The sequence below is a fragment of the Cheilinus undulatus genome, linkage group 9 (genome assembly GCF_018320785.1).
Source record: "Cheilinus undulatus linkage group 9, ASM1832078v1, whole genome shotgun sequence".
NCBI classification, from domain to species: domain Eukaryota; kingdom Metazoa; phylum Chordata; class Actinopteri; order Labriformes; family Labridae; genus Cheilinus; species Cheilinus undulatus.
Genome location: NC_054873.1, coordinates 1,420,923 through 1,439,543, shown reverse-complemented (window position 1 = coordinate 1,439,543; position 18,621 = coordinate 1,420,923). Strand labels below are relative to the sequence as shown.

Below are 18,621 nucleotides of genomic sequence, written 5' to 3'. Positions count from 1 at the left end.
CAACATTTAGAAATTTCTTGGACATTTGAGGGCCTCATGTCTGTGTTTGCCTAGGGCCTCAGAATTGCTTAATCCGCCACTGTTTATCATAATAATCTTTTTAATTTCAGAAATTAAAAAAAAAAATAAACTATTGTTTTATTAATTTGATGTAAATACAAATCCGACATATTACACAATAAAACTAAATCAAACTTTTCTTCAGTCTGTCTAAAATTGCCTGTAAAACAGCAATATTAATATAACTTTTACTTTAAAGAAATGACAGTTTTATATTCACTTTTTGCCGTAGACTTGGATGTTTCTCATGTTATTTTTGCTTTCGCGTTGTTCCTAATTATTGTCCCTTGCGGGGCTCCGTAGTGGCGGTTTATTGGCTACAGGCGGATCACTAAACAGAACATCCTCAACAACGTATCGGTTATTAATCCGTCTTTTACGGTATGTATGCCTCTGTTGACAAACGTCGGTGAAGCAGTAGACAGTCTTTGACCAGTTAAATCCTGTTCGGTGCTCTTTAACGGGTTTTAACGGAAGTTTGTAACTTTAACGGCAGCTGGGGCTAAGTGTCGGTAGTTGTGATAGGAGCTGCTAGCTAGCAGAGCTTAACAGTGAACTCCTTCATGTTTGTTTATGTGAGGGTTTATTCATCACACCAGCATCGGTGAACTAAAAGTTAACTCTAGTTTGAATAAAACATGATTCAGTTATCGGTCTATTTCCACTGTTCGGACTGTCAGCTGATCCTTCCGTCTGTTCAATAATTTAAACTATTAACGCTGCCTGTTATTAACAGTGCTGTCACTGTGGACTAAAAACATTTTAATGTTAGCTTCATATCTAGTACCTGTCTGTATATTTAGAAATACATGTTTGTGTTAAAGTTAAACGTTTGTAGCTCACAGTCATACATCTGACTTTCGCTGCTTTTTATTTTATTTTCTTTATTTTCTTTTCAAATACATGTACTTTAATATATTCCCCCCTTTTGCAGCTATAACAGCCTCCACTTTTCTTGGAAGGGTTTCTATAAGTCTTTGGGGTGTTTCCGTGCCCACTCTTTCTGTGGAGCATTTATGAGGTCTGATGTTGGACCAGAAGGCCTGGCTCTCAATCTTTGTTCCAGTCCATCCCAAAGGTGCTGGATGGGGTTGAGGTTAGGGCTCTGTCAAGTTCTTCCCCACTAAACTCATCAAACCATGTCTCTCTAGTCCTTCTCCGAGCCACAGTCATGCTGGAATAGAAAAGGGCCTTTCCCCAAACTGGTGCCACACAGTTGGAAGCATAGCATTGTCCAGAATGTCTTGGTCTGCTGAAGCAGGGGTTCTCAACCTTTTCAGCCCGGGACCCCAAAATAAAGGTGCCAGAGACCGGGGGCCCCCGCTGTACCTGAAGGTGGTTGAACACGGCCATGCTCATTCAAGAACAGTCATGTGGAGTCAAGGCTCCCCATAAGGAGGGATAAAGGGGAAGGTTTCTGGGATCCAGCCAAACTGGGGGCCAGCAGAATCAGGGTCCATTGGGAAATTAAGCTTAAAATGAAATAACTTTTGTTAAAAACATATTTAAAATGGGTAAAAGATGTTGCTTGAGTTCGTGAATAATAGCAAAAAAATGGTGGAAATGGTGTTGAAATTGGATTTTAAAGAACATAAATGGGTTAAAAGTGGCAAAAATTAGATACAAGTGGCCAAAAATTGATTAAATTGGCAAGAATGGGTACAAAAAGTGGAACAAGTAGATTAAAAAGTGGCTGAAATGGCTTTAAAGTGCAGAAAATGAGGGAAAGAAGGTGGACTGGGATGAAAAATTGATTAAAAAAAACTGGCAAAAATAGGTTAACTGTGGTTAAAATGGGCAAAAAGGGGTGTAAAAAGTGGTTAATAATGAGGTAACAATAGGCAGAGAGTAGCAAGGATTGGTTTAGAAGTGACAAAAACAGGCAGAAAAAAGTGTTGGAAAGGGTATAAAATTTACCCAAATTGGTTTTAATTGGTAACAATGTGCTAAAATTGGCAACATTGATGTTTAATAGTGTTGAAAAAGGGTTAGAAATTGGTCAAATTGGTGTAAAGTGGCAACAGTGTAATTTGAAAAATATTCTTAGTTTTTTTAAGGCATCTGGAGACCCCCTCTCAGTGTCTCGTGACCCCAAGGTTGAGAACCACTGTGCTGAAGCATGAAGATTGTTCTTCAGACCCTGAAAACAGCCCCATATCATTATCCCTCCTCCAACCAGAATCCACAGCTGCTCGGCAGTGGAAACCCATTCATGAAGCTCTGATTGAACAGTTGTAGTCTTAACATTAATGCCTGTGAAAGTTCAGAACTCTTCAGCGATGGAATCAGCGGAGACTTGGAGACTTGTTTGCACCATGAGCCTTAGCAGTCGTTGATCCTGTCTGGGATTTTACATGTCTCCTGCTTTGTGGCTGAGTTGCTGTTCCCAAACTCTTCCACCTTCTAATAACATCACTTAGTGTTGACTGTGGAATATCCGGCAGAGATGGAATTTCACCAACCGTATCTTGCAAAGGTGGCTTCATCACAGGACCATGCCTGAAGTCACTGAGCTCTTCAGAACGACCCGTTTAGGATCTCAGATGTTTGTAAATGAGACTGCATGACTAGGTGCTTTAGGTCACGCATATGTGGCAACAAATCTGATTGAAACACGTGAATTGGATTTGATTTGGATCCATTGGATTGGATTTGAAAAAAGAAATGTTTTGATTTCGTCTAGAATTGTATTAAAGATTAAGATTCTGATATCAGGACGATCCTACAACGACATAACCTCTGAAGAAAAATAACTGGAACTAGAATCTAAATCTTTGATTTTATCTTTGACACTAAATATGAGTGCTGCTTTATTGTTTGTGTTTTTCTTCTAGGTGTTGCCATGGAGGAGGTGACCCGCCTGGTGTCAACGGGGGACTGCGTGAAGATCTGGGATGCTGTTTCCATGGCGCCGCTGGAGCAGTTTAACCCCCACAACGTCAGCCACCCCGTGGCACAGGCCTGCTGGAGCTCCCACAGTATCCTGATGAATTTTATGTTTTTATCAGCTCAGTGTTAACATGAAGAGGCACCACGCTCATTTAAAAAACACTTTATATTTGCTTATGTAGGCAGTTAAAATATGTGGGTCAAAGATGTAGAATAAGTATCCTTGATCAGCTGTTCCAGAGCAGTACCTGGTCTCAGCCAGCAGCAGCGGAGACAAACTGGTCGTTTCCAGCCTCAAATCTTCTCCTATACCCGTCCTGGAGCTCGCTGAGGGGGTGAGTGTTGAAAATGTGCTTTTAACGTCACTGCTGTCCACTTTTCTTTGTGACTATGTCCTAAAAAGTCAACGTAAAGCAGTGTTACTCAACCCTGCTCAGCCAAAGAGCCAAATCTTTGAATAATACCTTTGCAAGAGCCACAATCTCAGTGGGGAAAAGTGGAAATTTAAATAAGTTAACGGTGGCAAAAAAGGTCAAAAAGTGGCAAACGCTGGGAGAAAAGTGGCAAAAATGGGTGGGAAGTGACTAAATAATGAGCTAAAAGTGGCAAAAACATTGCTAAAATGGGCAATTCTAAGAAAAAAAGGTGGGAAAAATGGGCAAAAAGTGGCATTTAATTGCAAAATGCAGCTTAAATGGGAGAGAACAGGGAAAAGGGTCAAAAAATTGCAAAAAGCAGGATAAAAGTGACAAAAAGAAGTGGCAAAAAGGGGCTTAAAATGGTAAACACTGGGAGAAAAGTGGCAAAAATGGGTGTAAAGAGGCAAAAAATGAGTTACAGATGGCAAAAATGGTCCAAAAGTGGCAAAAACATGGAGAAAAATGAGTGAAAAGTAACAAAAATGTGCATAATCTGAAAAAAATGTGGGAAAGATGGGCAAAAAGCATGGAAGAGTGGCAAAATGGGAAATTGGCGGCATTTAATTGCTAAGGGCAGCTTAAATGGGTAAGAAGTGGCAAAAGGGGCAAAAAATTGCACAAAGCTGAATAAATGTGTCAAAAATGTACAAAAAGCCGTAAAAATTGAATTAAAGGAGCAAAAATTGCAAATAAGGGCAGTGGAAATATGCAGACAAAAAAATAGAGGTTTGCAATTAAAGCCTACTGCATAATTGTTGGAAACAAACTGATTAATATGACTTGCAATGGATAATTTCTGATGTAAAATTTCCCCTTTTTAAGGTTTTCTGTGGAATAATATTTAAAATGAAAACATTAAAGAGCCACATGTGGCTCAGAAGCCACACGTTGAGTCTCACTGACGTAAACCATCAACAAAAGTGAGACACTGAACTTGTATTTTCTAACGAACACGCAGTCTTTCAGGGTTAACGTTCCAAGTTTGAGGCAGCAAACATCTTGTTTGACTCACCCAACACTGAAGGGATTGTTTATACCAACTCTCTCTTGTTCATTTATTTCTACCTGTGATTAAAAGTATCAGAGCGATTTTCTTTTGTGAATGCAGACCAGCACAGTCACTGAAAATCTCTCTCTTTTACATCTGTTCAGAAAAAACAAACCCGGGTTTGTCTGAGCTCATCCTCTCAGTTTGTGGTCAGCGGCGGTCTGGATCACTGCGTTTACATCTGGGACCTGAAGACCAAGAGACTGCACCGCTCCCTAAAGGTGAACACAAGCGCTAGAGCTGTTATGATGCCAGATTTTCAAACCTTGAAATGACTCTAGTAGAAATCCAATTATATCTTAAATGATTTTAATGCTACAGCAGAAAAATGGAAGTTCTGGGATCCAAATATCACTTATGTTTAATGAAAAAATGCAAGATCCAAACAGGACAACTAGACTTGGTTAGGGCTCTTAAAGACATTTCGACACTCCTCCAAAAGGCGTCTTCTTCTGTAAAAGTGACTGAAAAGGCCTTTAAGAGGAGAGGCAAACTTTTTATCAAGGCAAAGTCTCAGTCTTTGTGCCTCCTCCTCAGGACCATAAAGAGGAAGTGACCTGCGTGTCCTTTAACGCCAACGACAGTTACATCGCCTCGGGCTCCACCAGTGGCGATCTGGTCCTCCACAGTATGACCACCAACCTGTCCAGTAAACCCTTCGGGCACGGCAGCAACCAGGTAAGATGCTTGGCTGTCAGCAGTGTTTGAAGGAGAGACGATTCAGCTTCAGGGTCTAAACTTTCACTGTGAGAACGCAAAACTATTTAACTTTTTTTTTAGTACTTTACAGCTTCAAACACGCTGCTTTACTCCTGATAGGTTGTAGATTTCTGTCTCATTCAGTGCTATTTTGATGCGAGTGCATAACTTATTTCCCTATAAAGAACTGGGATTTTTGGTAGTTTCAGAATAAATATAAAGAAATCAAAACATTTGCAAGTCTTAAGCTTGTGGAAATCTATCATCCACCGCTGTTTAAACACTATCAGAACTTTCTTTTTCAGCCGATCCACGATCTGAGGCTGTCCACGCTGAAGCGCTCTCTCCTGGGCAGCGTGTCGGACAGCGGCACCGTGGTCCTGTGGGACTCCAACACTCAGAAGGAGCTGCAGGTGTTCGACAGCGCCCACAAGGCTCCAGGGTCTGGCCTCGCCTTCTCCCCTGCCAGCGAGCTGCTGGTGGTCAGCGTCGGATTGGACAAAAAGATCGTCTGCTACGACACCGCCAGCAAGATGTAAGAGTGTGCAAAGTTTGAAGAAAAGTCCTTAAAGCAATCTTCAGGTATTGCAATCACAAGAATCACCTGGACAGGAAGTCAACCTGCAAACATAATGCTTCTGGCCTCAGCTATTGCTTGTGCAGGGGCATAAAAGCTGCAGGGAAATTCCTTCAAATCACCAAAATTGCGCTTAAGCGTTAGAAATATTTTGGTATTTAAACATTACCAACTTTTTTGTGCGATTTAGACAGTGTTTGCAGGATTTTCTCACAATTTTTGCTGGATTAGTTGCTCTCATACAAACCTGTCCTATAAAATAGACATATTTGATTAAAATGTTTTTTATTTTTTGATTCTATCCATCCACCCATCTTACCAGGCTAAGTCAGCACAGACATCCCTCTCCCCAGGGATATTTTTGCAGCCAGATGAGATATACAGTACAATCAGTCCAGTGAGTCCTGGGTCTACCCTCGGTTCTCCCAGAAGACCTCCAGAGAGAGGCGACCAGATGTCCGAGCCACCTCGCGCTGGTTCCTTTTCAGTGGCTCTCCTTGAGCTCCATCTGGATGTCTGAGCTTCTCACCCTATCTCTCACGCTGAGTCCAGACACCCTCCTGAGGAATCTCATTTCTACCCCTTGAACCCACAATCTCTTTCTTTAAGTCGTTACCCAGAGCTCATGACCGTAGGTAAGGGTTGGAACGAAGATCCAACGGTAAGTTGAGAGCTTTGCCTTCTGGCTCAGCTTGGTCTTCACCACAGCAGTCTTTTACAACTGTAGATCAGGGGTTCTCAACCTTTTCAGCCCCGACCCCCAAAATAAAGGTCCCAGAGACTGGGGACCCCCGCTGTACCCGTGGTTGAACACGGCCATGCACATTCAAGAATAGTTATGTGCAGACAAGGCTGTCCATTAGAGGGAAAAATGGGAGAGTTGTCTGGGGCCCACCCAAACTGGGGGCCAGCAAAATCCTGGTCCATTATAAACTTAAGCTGTGGTATTTTATATTGAACCTAAATTATAATAATAACTCTTACCAAAGAAGCAATTCTTAATTGATTTGTGTAGTAAGTAGTCCTCTTAAAATGTAAATCCTTTTGTTAAAAACAGAATGAAACATGTTAAATATAGCTAAAATGGGTTAATAATTTCAAAAATGGTGGGAAAGGTGTTGAAATTAGATTTTAAAAGTAGCAGAAATGGGTTAGAAATGCCAAAAGTTACATAAAAGTGCCAAAAATATCAAAAATGGCAAAAATGGGTTAAAGTGGGAAAAATCTGCATATTAGGTGGTAAAAAGGGATTCAAAAGTGGCTGAAATGATGTTAAAGTGGCAAAAATAGATGGAAATTTGGTGAAATTGGATGAAATTGATATAAACTGGCTAAAAATGATTAGCAAATCATGAGAAATAGTCAGAAATGGGTTAAACTGGCAAAAATTGGCATATCAAATTGTGAGATGTGGCTTAAAAAGTGGTAAAAGGGGTTAATAGTGGTAATAATGCATCGACAAAGCCAACAATAGGTGGAGAGTTGCAAGATTTGGTTTAGAAGTGGCAAAACAGGCAGGAAAAAAGTAGTGAAAAGGGTTTATAATTGACCAAAAATGGGTTTTAAGTTGCAAAAATGGGTTAAAATTGGCAAAATTGTTGGGGAAAGTGATGGAAATTGGTTAAAATGAAGCATAATTGATGTAAAGTGGCAACAGTGTAATTCAAAAATGTTCTTAGTTTTTTTTAAGGCATCTGGAGACACCCCCCCGTCCCCCCAAGTGTCATGCGACCCCCAATGGGTCTGGCCCTTAAGGTTGAGAACTACTGCTGTGGATAATTCACCAATCTGCCTGTTAATTCCACGATCCATTCTACCCTCACTCATGAACAAGACCTGAGATGTTTCCTCACCTGGGGAAAAACTTACTCCCTACCCAGAGATTAATCCACAGCTTTAAACTCAGCTACAGACCAGCCCAGTGTCTGCTGGAGGTCCCTGACAGAAGAGGCCAACAGAGGCACATCATCTGCAAAAGGCAGATTTGATACCACCATTCATTAAAGTTTTGAAATCAAAGTATTAAAAATGTGGACAACTTTATTACGACTTATGGTTGCTTCATGGTGTTGCTTTTACTTTCTGCTGCTGGAAGCTTTAAGCGTTTAATATTTCCTCTCATCAGTTCCTGTATTTATGTGTGTTTTCATTAAAATGTTTAAACCTAATGTGCTCTCATGTTTGCAGAGTGCTTAAGTCGATCCGGGTCGACAGTCCTCTGACAGCGGTGGACTTTACTCCAGACGGGACCGGTCTGGTGGTCGGGTCCACCCAGGGGAAGATCTACCAGTATGACTTGAGGAACTCCAGCGCCCCCACCAGGATCACTGTGGCACATAAAACCTCAGTGACATGTTTGCGTTTTCAGGGCAACGCCAGCAGACTCAAGGTACAACAAAAACCTGGATGGACCTGAAGTTACTGCTAATTAGTGGCGTAAAGATAAACTAGTCTGATTTAATCATAGAGATCTGAGTGCTTTAGTCCATGGAGCACTGAGTCTGTAGAAATGTAACACTAACAGCTAACGTACAGGCTGAGGTACGATAAATCAGTTTACTGAGGTCCTGCTGCTTGTTATCATTTAATCTCATGAGACACGTTTGAAATCAGGCATGTAATCCTAATGTCTTTATTCCCTGAATCACTTTTGCTCATTAAAGTCATTTTTCGTATTAGACTCAAATAAAATGGTAGGAAAAAATTGGACAAAGCCTGAGTGACATCAGTTATGTGGCGAGGGTTGAGCTGGCAAGGATCAAGAGTCCCAAGCTCCTTGTCAGTTCCACCCACTTTTGCTAATTTTGCCAACTAATAAGGCTCTCTATTTGTTAAAAATCAAACCCTTGCCTCTTGAAAGACAATTTCATCCTTTAAAACCTATAAAAGATTCCATCCTTTTGAAAGACGATGTGATCCTTTGAAGCCTTTGAAATATCCAATCTTTCCGTTTGAAAGACAAGGTCATTCTTTAAAGCTTGTAGAAAATGTCATCCTTACTTTCTGAAATAAGATGTCAAACTTTAAAGCCTTTAAAACATTCTATTGCTACCTTTACAAGAATTATGTCATCCTTTGCCATTTGAAAAAGGAAAATTATTTGAAGCCGGTAAAACGTTCCTTCCTTGCCTTTTAATCGATGCTGTCATCCTTTGAAGCCAGTAAACATTCCTTCATTGCCTTTTAAAAGGCACTGTCATCCTTTAAAGCCAATAAAACATTCCTTACTTGCCTTTTAAAATACACTGTCATCTTTTAAGCCAGTAAAACATTCCTTCCTTGCCTTTTAAAAGATGCTGCCATCCTTTGAAATCTGTTTAACATTCCATCTTTGCCTTTAAAAAGCAAAACACTTAAAACACTTAAAAACATTCTATCTTTTGCCATTTGAAAAAGGAACATTATTTGAAGCCTATAAAACATTCCTACCTTGCCTCTTAAAAGACGCTGTCATCCTTTGAAGCCTATAAAACATTCCATCCTTTGCCTTGTACACGTGTTTGCATGTTGTCATGTCAGCCACGCCCCTAATTGTTCATAACTCTTATCCTTCTTCAAACCAAAACAGACAAGTTCTAAAAACACCGTTCCTCTCTCTTCTCTGTTTCTCTCCAGTCCAGCAAACTTGGCCCCACTAAGATCGCCAGTGTTGCACGATCCTCGACCAAGCTGTCCAACAGCCAGCCAGAGTCCACTCCCAGCACAGGCCAGGCCCCCCACAGACAGCTGACGAGTACTGGTAGGAAAATCTTATCGTATCTGTGCTCACTTTATCTTACATTAACACTTGAATTGGTAAGTAATGCAACAATAAGTCTATCAGGAAATGTTAATCAACATCATCAGCTTAACCTTCAAGCTGATGACGGAGAAAGTGAAATAAAGGTGATACAGTCCTGAATGAAAGAACTTACTGCTCTGCTACTGAATGTATTTAAACACAGAGAATGTTGTGGTTTCAAACCTTTGACCAAAACAAACAAACACTAAACTAAATACTTGAAAACGCTGTCATTAGTCATGGTGTTGTGACCAGCAGGTGGCGCTGGGGTGGAGGTGATGTCCCGTGAAGCAGAGGGTCAGCAGGGGTCAGAGCAGACTCCTGTGGTGGAGAAGTTCAGCAGCGTTGGACGAAACAGTCTTGACATGTTCTCACCTGCTCGGGAAGGTAAATAACAAACTGATGATGTCACTGATGGACAACACACCCACTCCCGTCTTTATTTATTTACAACAATCATTCATTTCATCTGTTGATATGAACTCTTGTTTAATTTTCTTTCTTCTTGTCATTCAGACCCGAGGACTCCGGGGTTTACAGCAGACACGCTGTCAGGTAGAAGTCAAGGTATGAAACCATATCTTTGTAAATGTTAACAGAGGTAGGGGAGACCAGTGCATGATTCTCCACGGGTCACAGATAGACCAGCATTGTTCTTAAGCTCAGTGTCTCTCTAATTTTACTCTGCCTTCTAAACGAAGACTAGCATGCGTCCTGTCACCAGTTGGTAGATGGTTTGAATATTGAATATGCTGAATTGTGTATTTTTGTATCTTAAGGTCACTGTAAATGAGGGAAACCTCAACAATGTCCAAGACTGAAATTAAAGCTGCACAGTTTGGTAATAATTGCAGTTTACTGGACAATATTAGCGATTATCATATAAAACCTAAAGTTCTGGCAGTTCTGCTTACAAATTAACTCAATAAATAATCAAAGGTACTTCTACAAAGTTGAGTAGTATCAGTGTTGTAAAATTTAAGGCCTTTCTGCAGATGTTTTAGTAAACATTTACGGTTCTGATTATAAAAATAATCACAGCCCTTTATATAATAAAATAATTGTACACCCTGATGTCATGATTGAGATTAGATTAATAGTGCACTATGGCTGGGCAATTCATCGCAAATTAGATTAAATTGCAATATGGCCCGCTGCAATTTTCAGGTGTAGTATTTCTTTGACCTTAAATTTGTGTCAAAATAGCAGATTTAAACTTTTTTTTGCAGCAGAGATGTTATGCATGACATATGCAATCATTCCAGTGCTATATTTTTAGAATCGTGTACTAAAATCATATTTTCTTCATTTTTGCATGTTTTTCTTATTAAATTCTGAGAATTATATAAAAATTATCACTCCTTTTAATACAGCAGTTCATGTCCAATTTGCAAAATGAGTCAAAACCATCACATTAAGATTTTTTTTTTTTTTTTCAAAATTGTTCAGCCTTAATTCAGTTTAACATTTGGTTGGTCATAATATAGAATGAATTATTGCTTGTTTTTAATGGAAAATGCATGAGATTAGGAACTTAAGAAATAATCGCATATTAAATTGCAATATTGGGTTAGATTATTTATAGATATATAAATATATATATATATATAGGTATATATAGGTGTAGATTATTTTCCCAAATCGTTCAGTTCTATGCAGCACTGACTTAAATACAGGTTGAATAGATAGGTAAATATTGAATGGGAGCAGCTGTATATGTGTAAGAGTCAGTGTAAGTCCACAGCATGGATCAGTGTGACCAGGAAGTAATTTCAAACGCGTGAACTCTGTATGTGAAGTGAGCGAGCGTCGGCAACAGCTTCAGCTTGATCACACTGATTCGTCTCAGGCCGGCCACACACTAGACGATTTCCTTTAATCTGAAACGATTTTAAAACCGTGAGAGTCCACAGACTTCAGGACAGTTTCCAAATATTTTTCATCTTTAATCCTCTGAACGCACACACTAGACGACTCAGCCAGACTGTCAGATCACTGGAGACCACACACCTGCCGACCTGCCTATGACCTCACATGATCACGTGACTTCAGAAAAAAAAAAACACGGATGTCTGTCGATACCGTCTTGCTGTCTCTCCACAACAGGCTGTCCTGGCAGAGTTACAGGTGCAGCAACAATCATAAAACAAGGGAAAGACTCAGGATGAAATCATGGCTGAAATTAAGGTACAGTTGTGTTCATGGTTGTGAGCGGTGAAAGTACGTATGATCCGGCTGTGACGCTACCCCCTCTGCTCGCTCTCATTGGTTTTTGTGGGTACTCCGTCAGCGGCACTACGACCTAGAATCGTAAATATCAAATGTGTTTGATATTTATGGTTCGGGATTTTGGAGGCTATGACTTGATTTGGAGCTGTAAAACAATTGTGTTGACACCACACACATGCAGACTACTCACACAAACAGTCGTTTGCGACGAGGCTCCTCTCGGGATACGCCCCAGGATCGTCGGGTGAGGCAAATCTTGCCCCAAATCAGGCTTAAACTCCTGTAGTGTGTGGCCGGCCTTACAGTACCCTAATAGCATGAGCTGTGCACTGATAGCTTGTGTTTTCCCCATCACCCCTTGTCTGCTTCTCGTTTCAAACTGACCAACTACAAGCAGAATACTTTGTGTCATTAACCAGGAAGGCCACTTTAACAGCTTTTCTCCCCCATTATGTGAAATTCATCTATGAAACCAAGATGGTGGTGTTATGGGCTAAGCCCGGATAATAAACAAAGACCAATCCACTATCCCTGACGTTAATTTCATTAAAGAAGGGAGACAGTAGAAGGTAAGGACTGGTTGTCATCACTGGAGATACAAGCTAGGTAAGCTCACCTGAAGGCCAGTCAGCGAAGCCTCTGGCCTTGTTCGCTCTACAAGGCGCTGTGGTGAGTGGAAAGCCCAAGCTTCGCTGGCGTTCTCTTATTGTTTGGTTTTAACTCAAAAACATTGACTAGTTTCATTTAAGTTTGTGGGTGTGGGTCTGCTGTAGAGTCCAGTAACAGGCGAGATGATGTCTTCTAATCAGCAGTGGCCATCTACCTGAGTCTGGTGACGTCATCTGAAAGGGACACAGCAGCAAATATCGCACCTTCCGTGATTTGTAAATTGCAGTCGGACATATTGCAGTTAAATCTAAATTTCGATTTATTGTCCAGCCTTAGTCTCTACACCATGCAAACATTTAAGTGTCAATTCTTTTAGAATAGTTTGAAAAAACTGCTTTTCTTGTTTTTTTATGTTTTTCTCATAAATATTGAGAATAAAAAAAAAATGCATTCCCTTCAATACAGCAGCTCTCACTGATAATGGGAATCTGAGTCAAAATGATACATTTAGATGGTTTTTCAGAATCGTACAGACGTCCAGGTCTGACTGATGCTCCTGGTTCTGGACTCACTCTGGTTCTTTGTTTCTAGTTTCCAGTTCAGAGATGTTGTCCAGAGAGGCAGAGGGGCAGCCTGTCGTTGGTCGGGCCAGTCTGGACATCTTTTCTCCTGTCAGAGAAGGTCAGTCTGGTTAACTGGTTCCTTTGGTTTCCTACTGTTTAGACTGAGAGCTGCCATCTTTATTTACATCTCTTCATTTTCAGACTCCTACTCTGGAGGGGGCTCGCACCGTAAAACCCCCCTGGGAACACCCCTGGTGTCCTCAGCGGGGCGATGCTACAGCCCACTGTCAACCTTCCAGACTCCGCCCCCCATCAAAGAAGAGGAGCCAATCTCTACTGCAGCAGCAGAACCATGTGACACTGGGAAGGTGATGACCTTTGACCTCGATTTGTTCATAATTACTGATTAGGTTAAACAGAATAAAAGCGGTGATGTTGTTTCTGTGGACAGCCGAGCAGCTCCAGTCTGGAGGGTGATGGTCAGACCACGCCCACGTCCTCCCAGCAGACCAATCACAGCCAGGCAGGCCCGCCCTTCTTCACCCCGGAGCCAAGCCTGAGGAGAGCCAATGGGATTCAAACTCAGCTGAGCTACGATTCACCTGTCCAAGGAGCTCCGCCCACTGCAGCAGGTATTCAGATCAAACAGTCAGTGAAAACCACCGGAGGGCGAATGTTTGAGACTCGTAACAGACCGAAAACACGGATAAATTACAGCTAACATTTAGAGTAAGATCTGAAATTAGTACTGATGGTAGAGGAGGTGCTAAAAACTATACAGTGAGTGGTTTTTTTTGTTTGTTTGTTTGTTTGTTTTTTTGTGGTCATGGTATCATATCACAGTACTCTAAAATTAAAATGCAGATACTACATCCTGTCCACTGGTCCTCGCTCTGATCTGATGTTTCTATCAGTTATCATTATAATCTTTCTTTATCCGCTGTGTCTGTCTGTTGTCAGGTCCCGCTCTGTCTGCAGCTGTCTCCTCGTCTCTCTCTCAGAACATCGCTGATGTGGTCGGTCAGGCTGGAGCTGCTCCTCTCACTTCGCTGCAGATCCACTTTATCCAGAACATGATCCACGAGACGCTGGAGGACTTCAGGTCTGTTTCAGAGCTTCAAATCTATAACAACATTATGATTAAGAGCTTTCTGAACGAAGAGACTAAGCGTTTGTCTCCATCCTCTGCAGGGACGCCTGTCACAGAGACATCGTCAACCTGCAGATGGAGATGGTGCGGCAGTTTTACATCCAGCTGGTACGATTAAACGTTCCTACATCTCAGCCGATTTATCCTTCTTAGTAAATGTGTTCCTCTTTAGATTTTGGTGTCAGTCTCTAGTTATAAATCTTCTTCAGTACAGCAGGATGTTCATTTAGATACATTTAGATCAGTGTTACTCAACCCTGGACAACCAAAGAGCTGAACTGTTGAAAAATACCTTCGCAAGAGCCACAGTCTAAGTTGTCAAAAGTGGCAAAAATGGCTTGAAGCAGCAATAAAAAATAAGTTAAAGGTGGCAAAAATGGTCCAAAAGCAACATCTGTGAGTGAAAATGGGGTGAAAATGGGTCAGAAAGTAGCAAAAATGGGTGAGAAATGACAAAAAAATGAGTTACAGATAGCAAAAAATGGTCCAAAAGTGGCAAAAAAAAAAAATCAAAGTGACTAAGACTATAATGGGCAAAAAGCAGTCAAGAGTCACAAAAATGGGCAACAAACAGGAAACAAGTGGTATTTAATGGCAAAAGGTAAATTAAGTGGGTGAAAATGGGATAAAAGTGGTAAAATTAATGGGTAAAAATGGTCAAAAAAGCAGGAAAAAAGTGGTATTTTTAATGGGAAAACGTAGCTTAAATGGGTATAAATGGGACAAAGTGGCAAAAATTGAAAAAAAGTGTTAAAAATGGACAAAAAAGTGGAATTTAATGGCATAAAGTACCTAAAATGTGTGAAAAGTGGTGAAAAAAGGGGAAAAATGGGATAAAAGTGGCAAAAAGATGTGCCCAAAATGGGCAAAACGTATGAAAAAAGTGGTATTTAATGACAAAAGGTTTAGTTAAGTGGGTGAAAATGGGGTGAAAAAAACTGAGAAAAGGGGCAAAAATGGGATAAAAGTGGTAAAAAAAAAACAATGGGTAAAAAGTTGCAAAAATGGTCAAAAAGCAGCTAAAAAGGGTAAAGTAGGCATAACATGCCAAAAAGTAGTTGAAAAGTGACAAAAATGGCAAGAAAAGGTGACAAAACGGGCAGAAGTGACACATAAATGGGTTACAGGTGGCAAAATGGTCAAAATGTGTCAAAAACATGACAAAAAATGAGTGAAAAGTGACTAGAATTGGCAAAACACAGCAAAAGGTGGGAGAATGGGCAAAAAGCAGCGAAGAATGGCAAAAATTTGGGGGGGAAAAAAGTGGTTTTTAATGGCAAAACACAGCTTAAATGAGTGAAAGGTGGCCAAAATATCAAAAAGCAGGATATAAGAGTCGAAAATTGGGCAAAAACTGGATAATAGTAGCAAGAATGGGCAAAACTAAGTGACCAACGTAGCCTTAAAGTAGTAAAAATGGCAAATAAGGGCAATGGAAATATACAGACAAAAAATAAAGTTTGACAATTGAAGTGTAGGAAATAAACTGATTAATGTGACTTACAATGGATAATTTCTGAGGTCAAAGTTTCCCTTTTTTAAGGTTTTCTGGGGGAATTATATTTCAAATTAAGCCATAAAAGAGCCACAAATAATCACTAAAGAGCCACATTTTGAGTATCACTGACTGAGATGTTAACTCAAAGAGAGCAGGAAGTGACCATATTTGGACATGAAGGTGAAACTCCACCTGCTGTCTAAGTATGTTCACTTTTGCTTCAGAAGACAAGGTGTTGGCCATGATGCTTATCTGGTAAGAGTAGGTCAGAGAAAGAGGATTGTGGGTAATATAGGCACCAAGAAAGGACGTGTGTAAATAGAGTCTTGGTCTTTAGTGTCAAAGTGGATCTTTCTTTCTTTTTTTTTTTGCTGTTTATCATGAGGCAGAAATGTGATGCTCAGAAACTTGTTCACCAGTAAACATCATGAAGGTTTGGAGGTCTTTAAAGAGTCAGGCATCTTCAAATATCATGTCCAATGTTTTTCAGAATGAGATCCATGGTCTGATCGAGAAGTACTCTGTAAACGAGTCTCTGGTGGAGGAGATCGAGAAGCTGAGGGAGGAGAACCGCCGCCTGAGAGCAAACTACTGACCCTCAGATCAGAACGTTTACCAGCCTGTCGTGCCCTGGGTTCAGTCTCCCAGGCATCCTTCACCTCTGCGTGCCGAGGTTTACATTAGAGACCACACAGGGAGGAGGTTTGGATTTTCATCCTGGAGAGTCTTCAGTCAGCCAAAGATAAAAAACAAGCTCTCTTCTCTGCTCTTCTCTCACTGCCAACGACTGAACAACAGCGCCCTCTGCTGCCGAGGAGGACTGCAGCATAACGGACTAGTTTTAAGAACAAACATGGAGCTGAAATGTCCGTACAACATGTAAAAATCATATTTTATGGTTGAGCTCTGGCTAAGCTGCATGAAGAAATGACGATGAACATTCAGATGAACATTTTCAAACTAAATCAGAAACTGTAAAAATCATGTGTGTTTAATGTTTTTTGAAAATAAGAAAATGTATAGATAATAAAAAGATTCATATGGAAATGAAACAGAAAAAGTTGATTTTATTGGCATTAGAAAGTCAAATGTGCTGGAAATACTCGTACAAACAAGTTGACCGAATTGTAATACAACTGAAAGTTTTTAAAAAGATGCCTTCATTTAAAAAAATCTGAGATTTTTATTTGTGTAACTATGTATTTTTAATAAAATTACATAGTTTCAACCATTTTGCCACTCTTAAACCCCTTTTTGCAACTTTGCCAGGCTATTTCTGCTGTTTTGACACTTTTAACCCATTTTTGATACTTTTTGCCTCTTTATCTCATTTTTTCAATTCTTTAGCCCATTTTAAACCATTTTTTCAGCATGTTATATCCTGTTTGAGTCACTCTTTTATCCATTTTTGCCACTTCTGTTTTCCACTTTTTAACCCCTGGACATTGTGCAACGATTTGCAGGATTTAAACCCCTGTTAGCCCCGTTTCCTGCATGTTTTACCCACTTTTATCCAGTTTTGCCACTTTTTAGCCCCTTTTCATTACATTTTTTCAGCATTTAAATCAATGTTTGCTTCTTTTGACCCATTTTGCCACTCTTTAACCCTTTTTTGCAACTTTACCAGGCTATTTCTGCTGTTTTTTCTTCTTTAAACCCATTTTTTCGATTCTTGACCCCTTTTAAATCACTTTTCCAGCGTGTTTTATCCTCTTGGTCCCACTTTTCTTCTATTTTGACACTTTTTAACCCCTTTTTATTACTTTTTTTGCCCCATTTTTGCCACTTTTAACCCATTTTTGATACTTTCACCCATTTTTTCCTGTTTTCACCACTTTTTCATCAATTTTTGTCCCTTTGTGCCACTCCACAACCCATTTTTCCATTTATCAGCCATTATTTTGTAACACTTTTACGAACCTTAACCCTTTTTTAAATATCTGCTAATTATGACAGTAAATTTCAGTAAAAACAGATCAAATGTTCAGTCATTCTTAAACTATTTCAGTATTAATTGTTTGTTGGATGATTTAACAGCTGCAGACATTTAAAGCCAAAGGATTCTCTTAAAACCACAACATCTTCTTTTCCTCCTTTTCTGAATTTAACCATCTTTCGGGGGCCGGACAGGAAGCTTTGGGGGGCCTGATGTGGCCCCCGGGCCGCCAGTTGATGATCAGTGATTCAAAGGTTTGAAATGTTAGTTGGTCAAATCAAGAATTATAAGGGTTGACATTTTTGGGCTCTGGGTTGGGACAGGATCAAACCAAACAATGGAACACAGACAAAATAATCTGCAGTTTAGTTTAGTTAATATTCACTTCTCATTTATTTTTTTTAAATGTTCAACATAGAGACCAGCTGGAAATACTAAAATGATCAAACCTGGTTTTATATTAACACACGTGTAGTAATCTTATAACAGTGTGAAACTTGACTTAGGCTCTTCAACCAGACTGCAGCCATAGACAACACTCAACAACATACCTACAAATTACACATAATAACACTTTGACATAAAACACATGAGCATCAGTGAATAATTCCCCTGAAAATCTAGACCACAAACACTATTAGATTCTATTAGAAATGCAAGCGAAATCACAGTCCAGTCCAGTGCCATTCCTGCTTTATTTGCTGCTATTTAGAGCCTTTATATATGGAAATAAATCTTGAATCTCTAACTGGAAGGCAGCAGTTCATATTCTGGATGTAAAACATGAGATTGTTCATTTAGAATCTGTGTGACCTGTCTGAGAGCAGCTTGTTATAAATAATCTGCAGGGATGTGTGATTTTTAGTGTAGATTTTTCATGCACTTAATCAGTTGCAGCGTTTAATGTTATAGAACCAGTGATAGTTTTGACCTTCACAACTACATTCTAATGATTAGACCAATGTTATTTTACTCCCTATCAAACATACTCAGGCTTCTCATAGTATCATTAAATACTGTTTGAAATTAATGTTTTAATGGATAGTTTTAATGCTTTTGCTTCAAGTTGGAATAAATAGATCACAATCCTTAGGGTTGAAAGAAATGCCATTTTGATCATTTAAGGTTTTTTTTGGTATTAAACCTAACTCTTTCTTCAGGGG

The 18,621-nt window shown here is 39.9% G+C and overlaps 1 protein-coding gene across 2 annotated transcripts; it reads left to right on the top strand.

Moving 5' to 3' along the window:
- The first annotated feature begins 354 nt into the window (after positions 1–354).
- On the top strand, positions 355–16,695 carry nedd1 (NEDD1 gamma-tubulin ring complex targeting factor). Of its 2 annotated transcripts, none has more exons than XM_041796363.1 (16): positions 355–441; positions 2,895–3,038; positions 3,190–3,284; positions 4,521–4,637; positions 4,954–5,094; positions 5,421–5,650; positions 7,880–8,081; positions 9,308–9,431; positions 9,732–9,860; positions 9,990–10,040; positions 12,903–12,992; positions 13,076–13,242; positions 13,326–13,506; positions 13,835–13,976; positions 14,066–14,132; positions 16,013–16,695. In XM_041796363.1, the coding sequence occupies exons 2-16, from the start codon at positions 2,903–2,905 to the stop codon at positions 16,115–16,117; spliced, it is 1,977 nt and encodes a 658-aa protein (XP_041652297.1). In that variant the 5' UTR covers positions 355–441; positions 2,895–2,902; the 3' UTR covers positions 16,118–16,695. The 2 variants fall into 2 exon arrangements, with proteins under 2 accessions (XP_041652297.1, XP_041652296.1); XM_041796362.1 differs by having other exon boundaries at positions 9,729–9,860.
- The last annotated feature ends 1,926 nt before the right edge of the window (positions 16,696–18,621 follow it).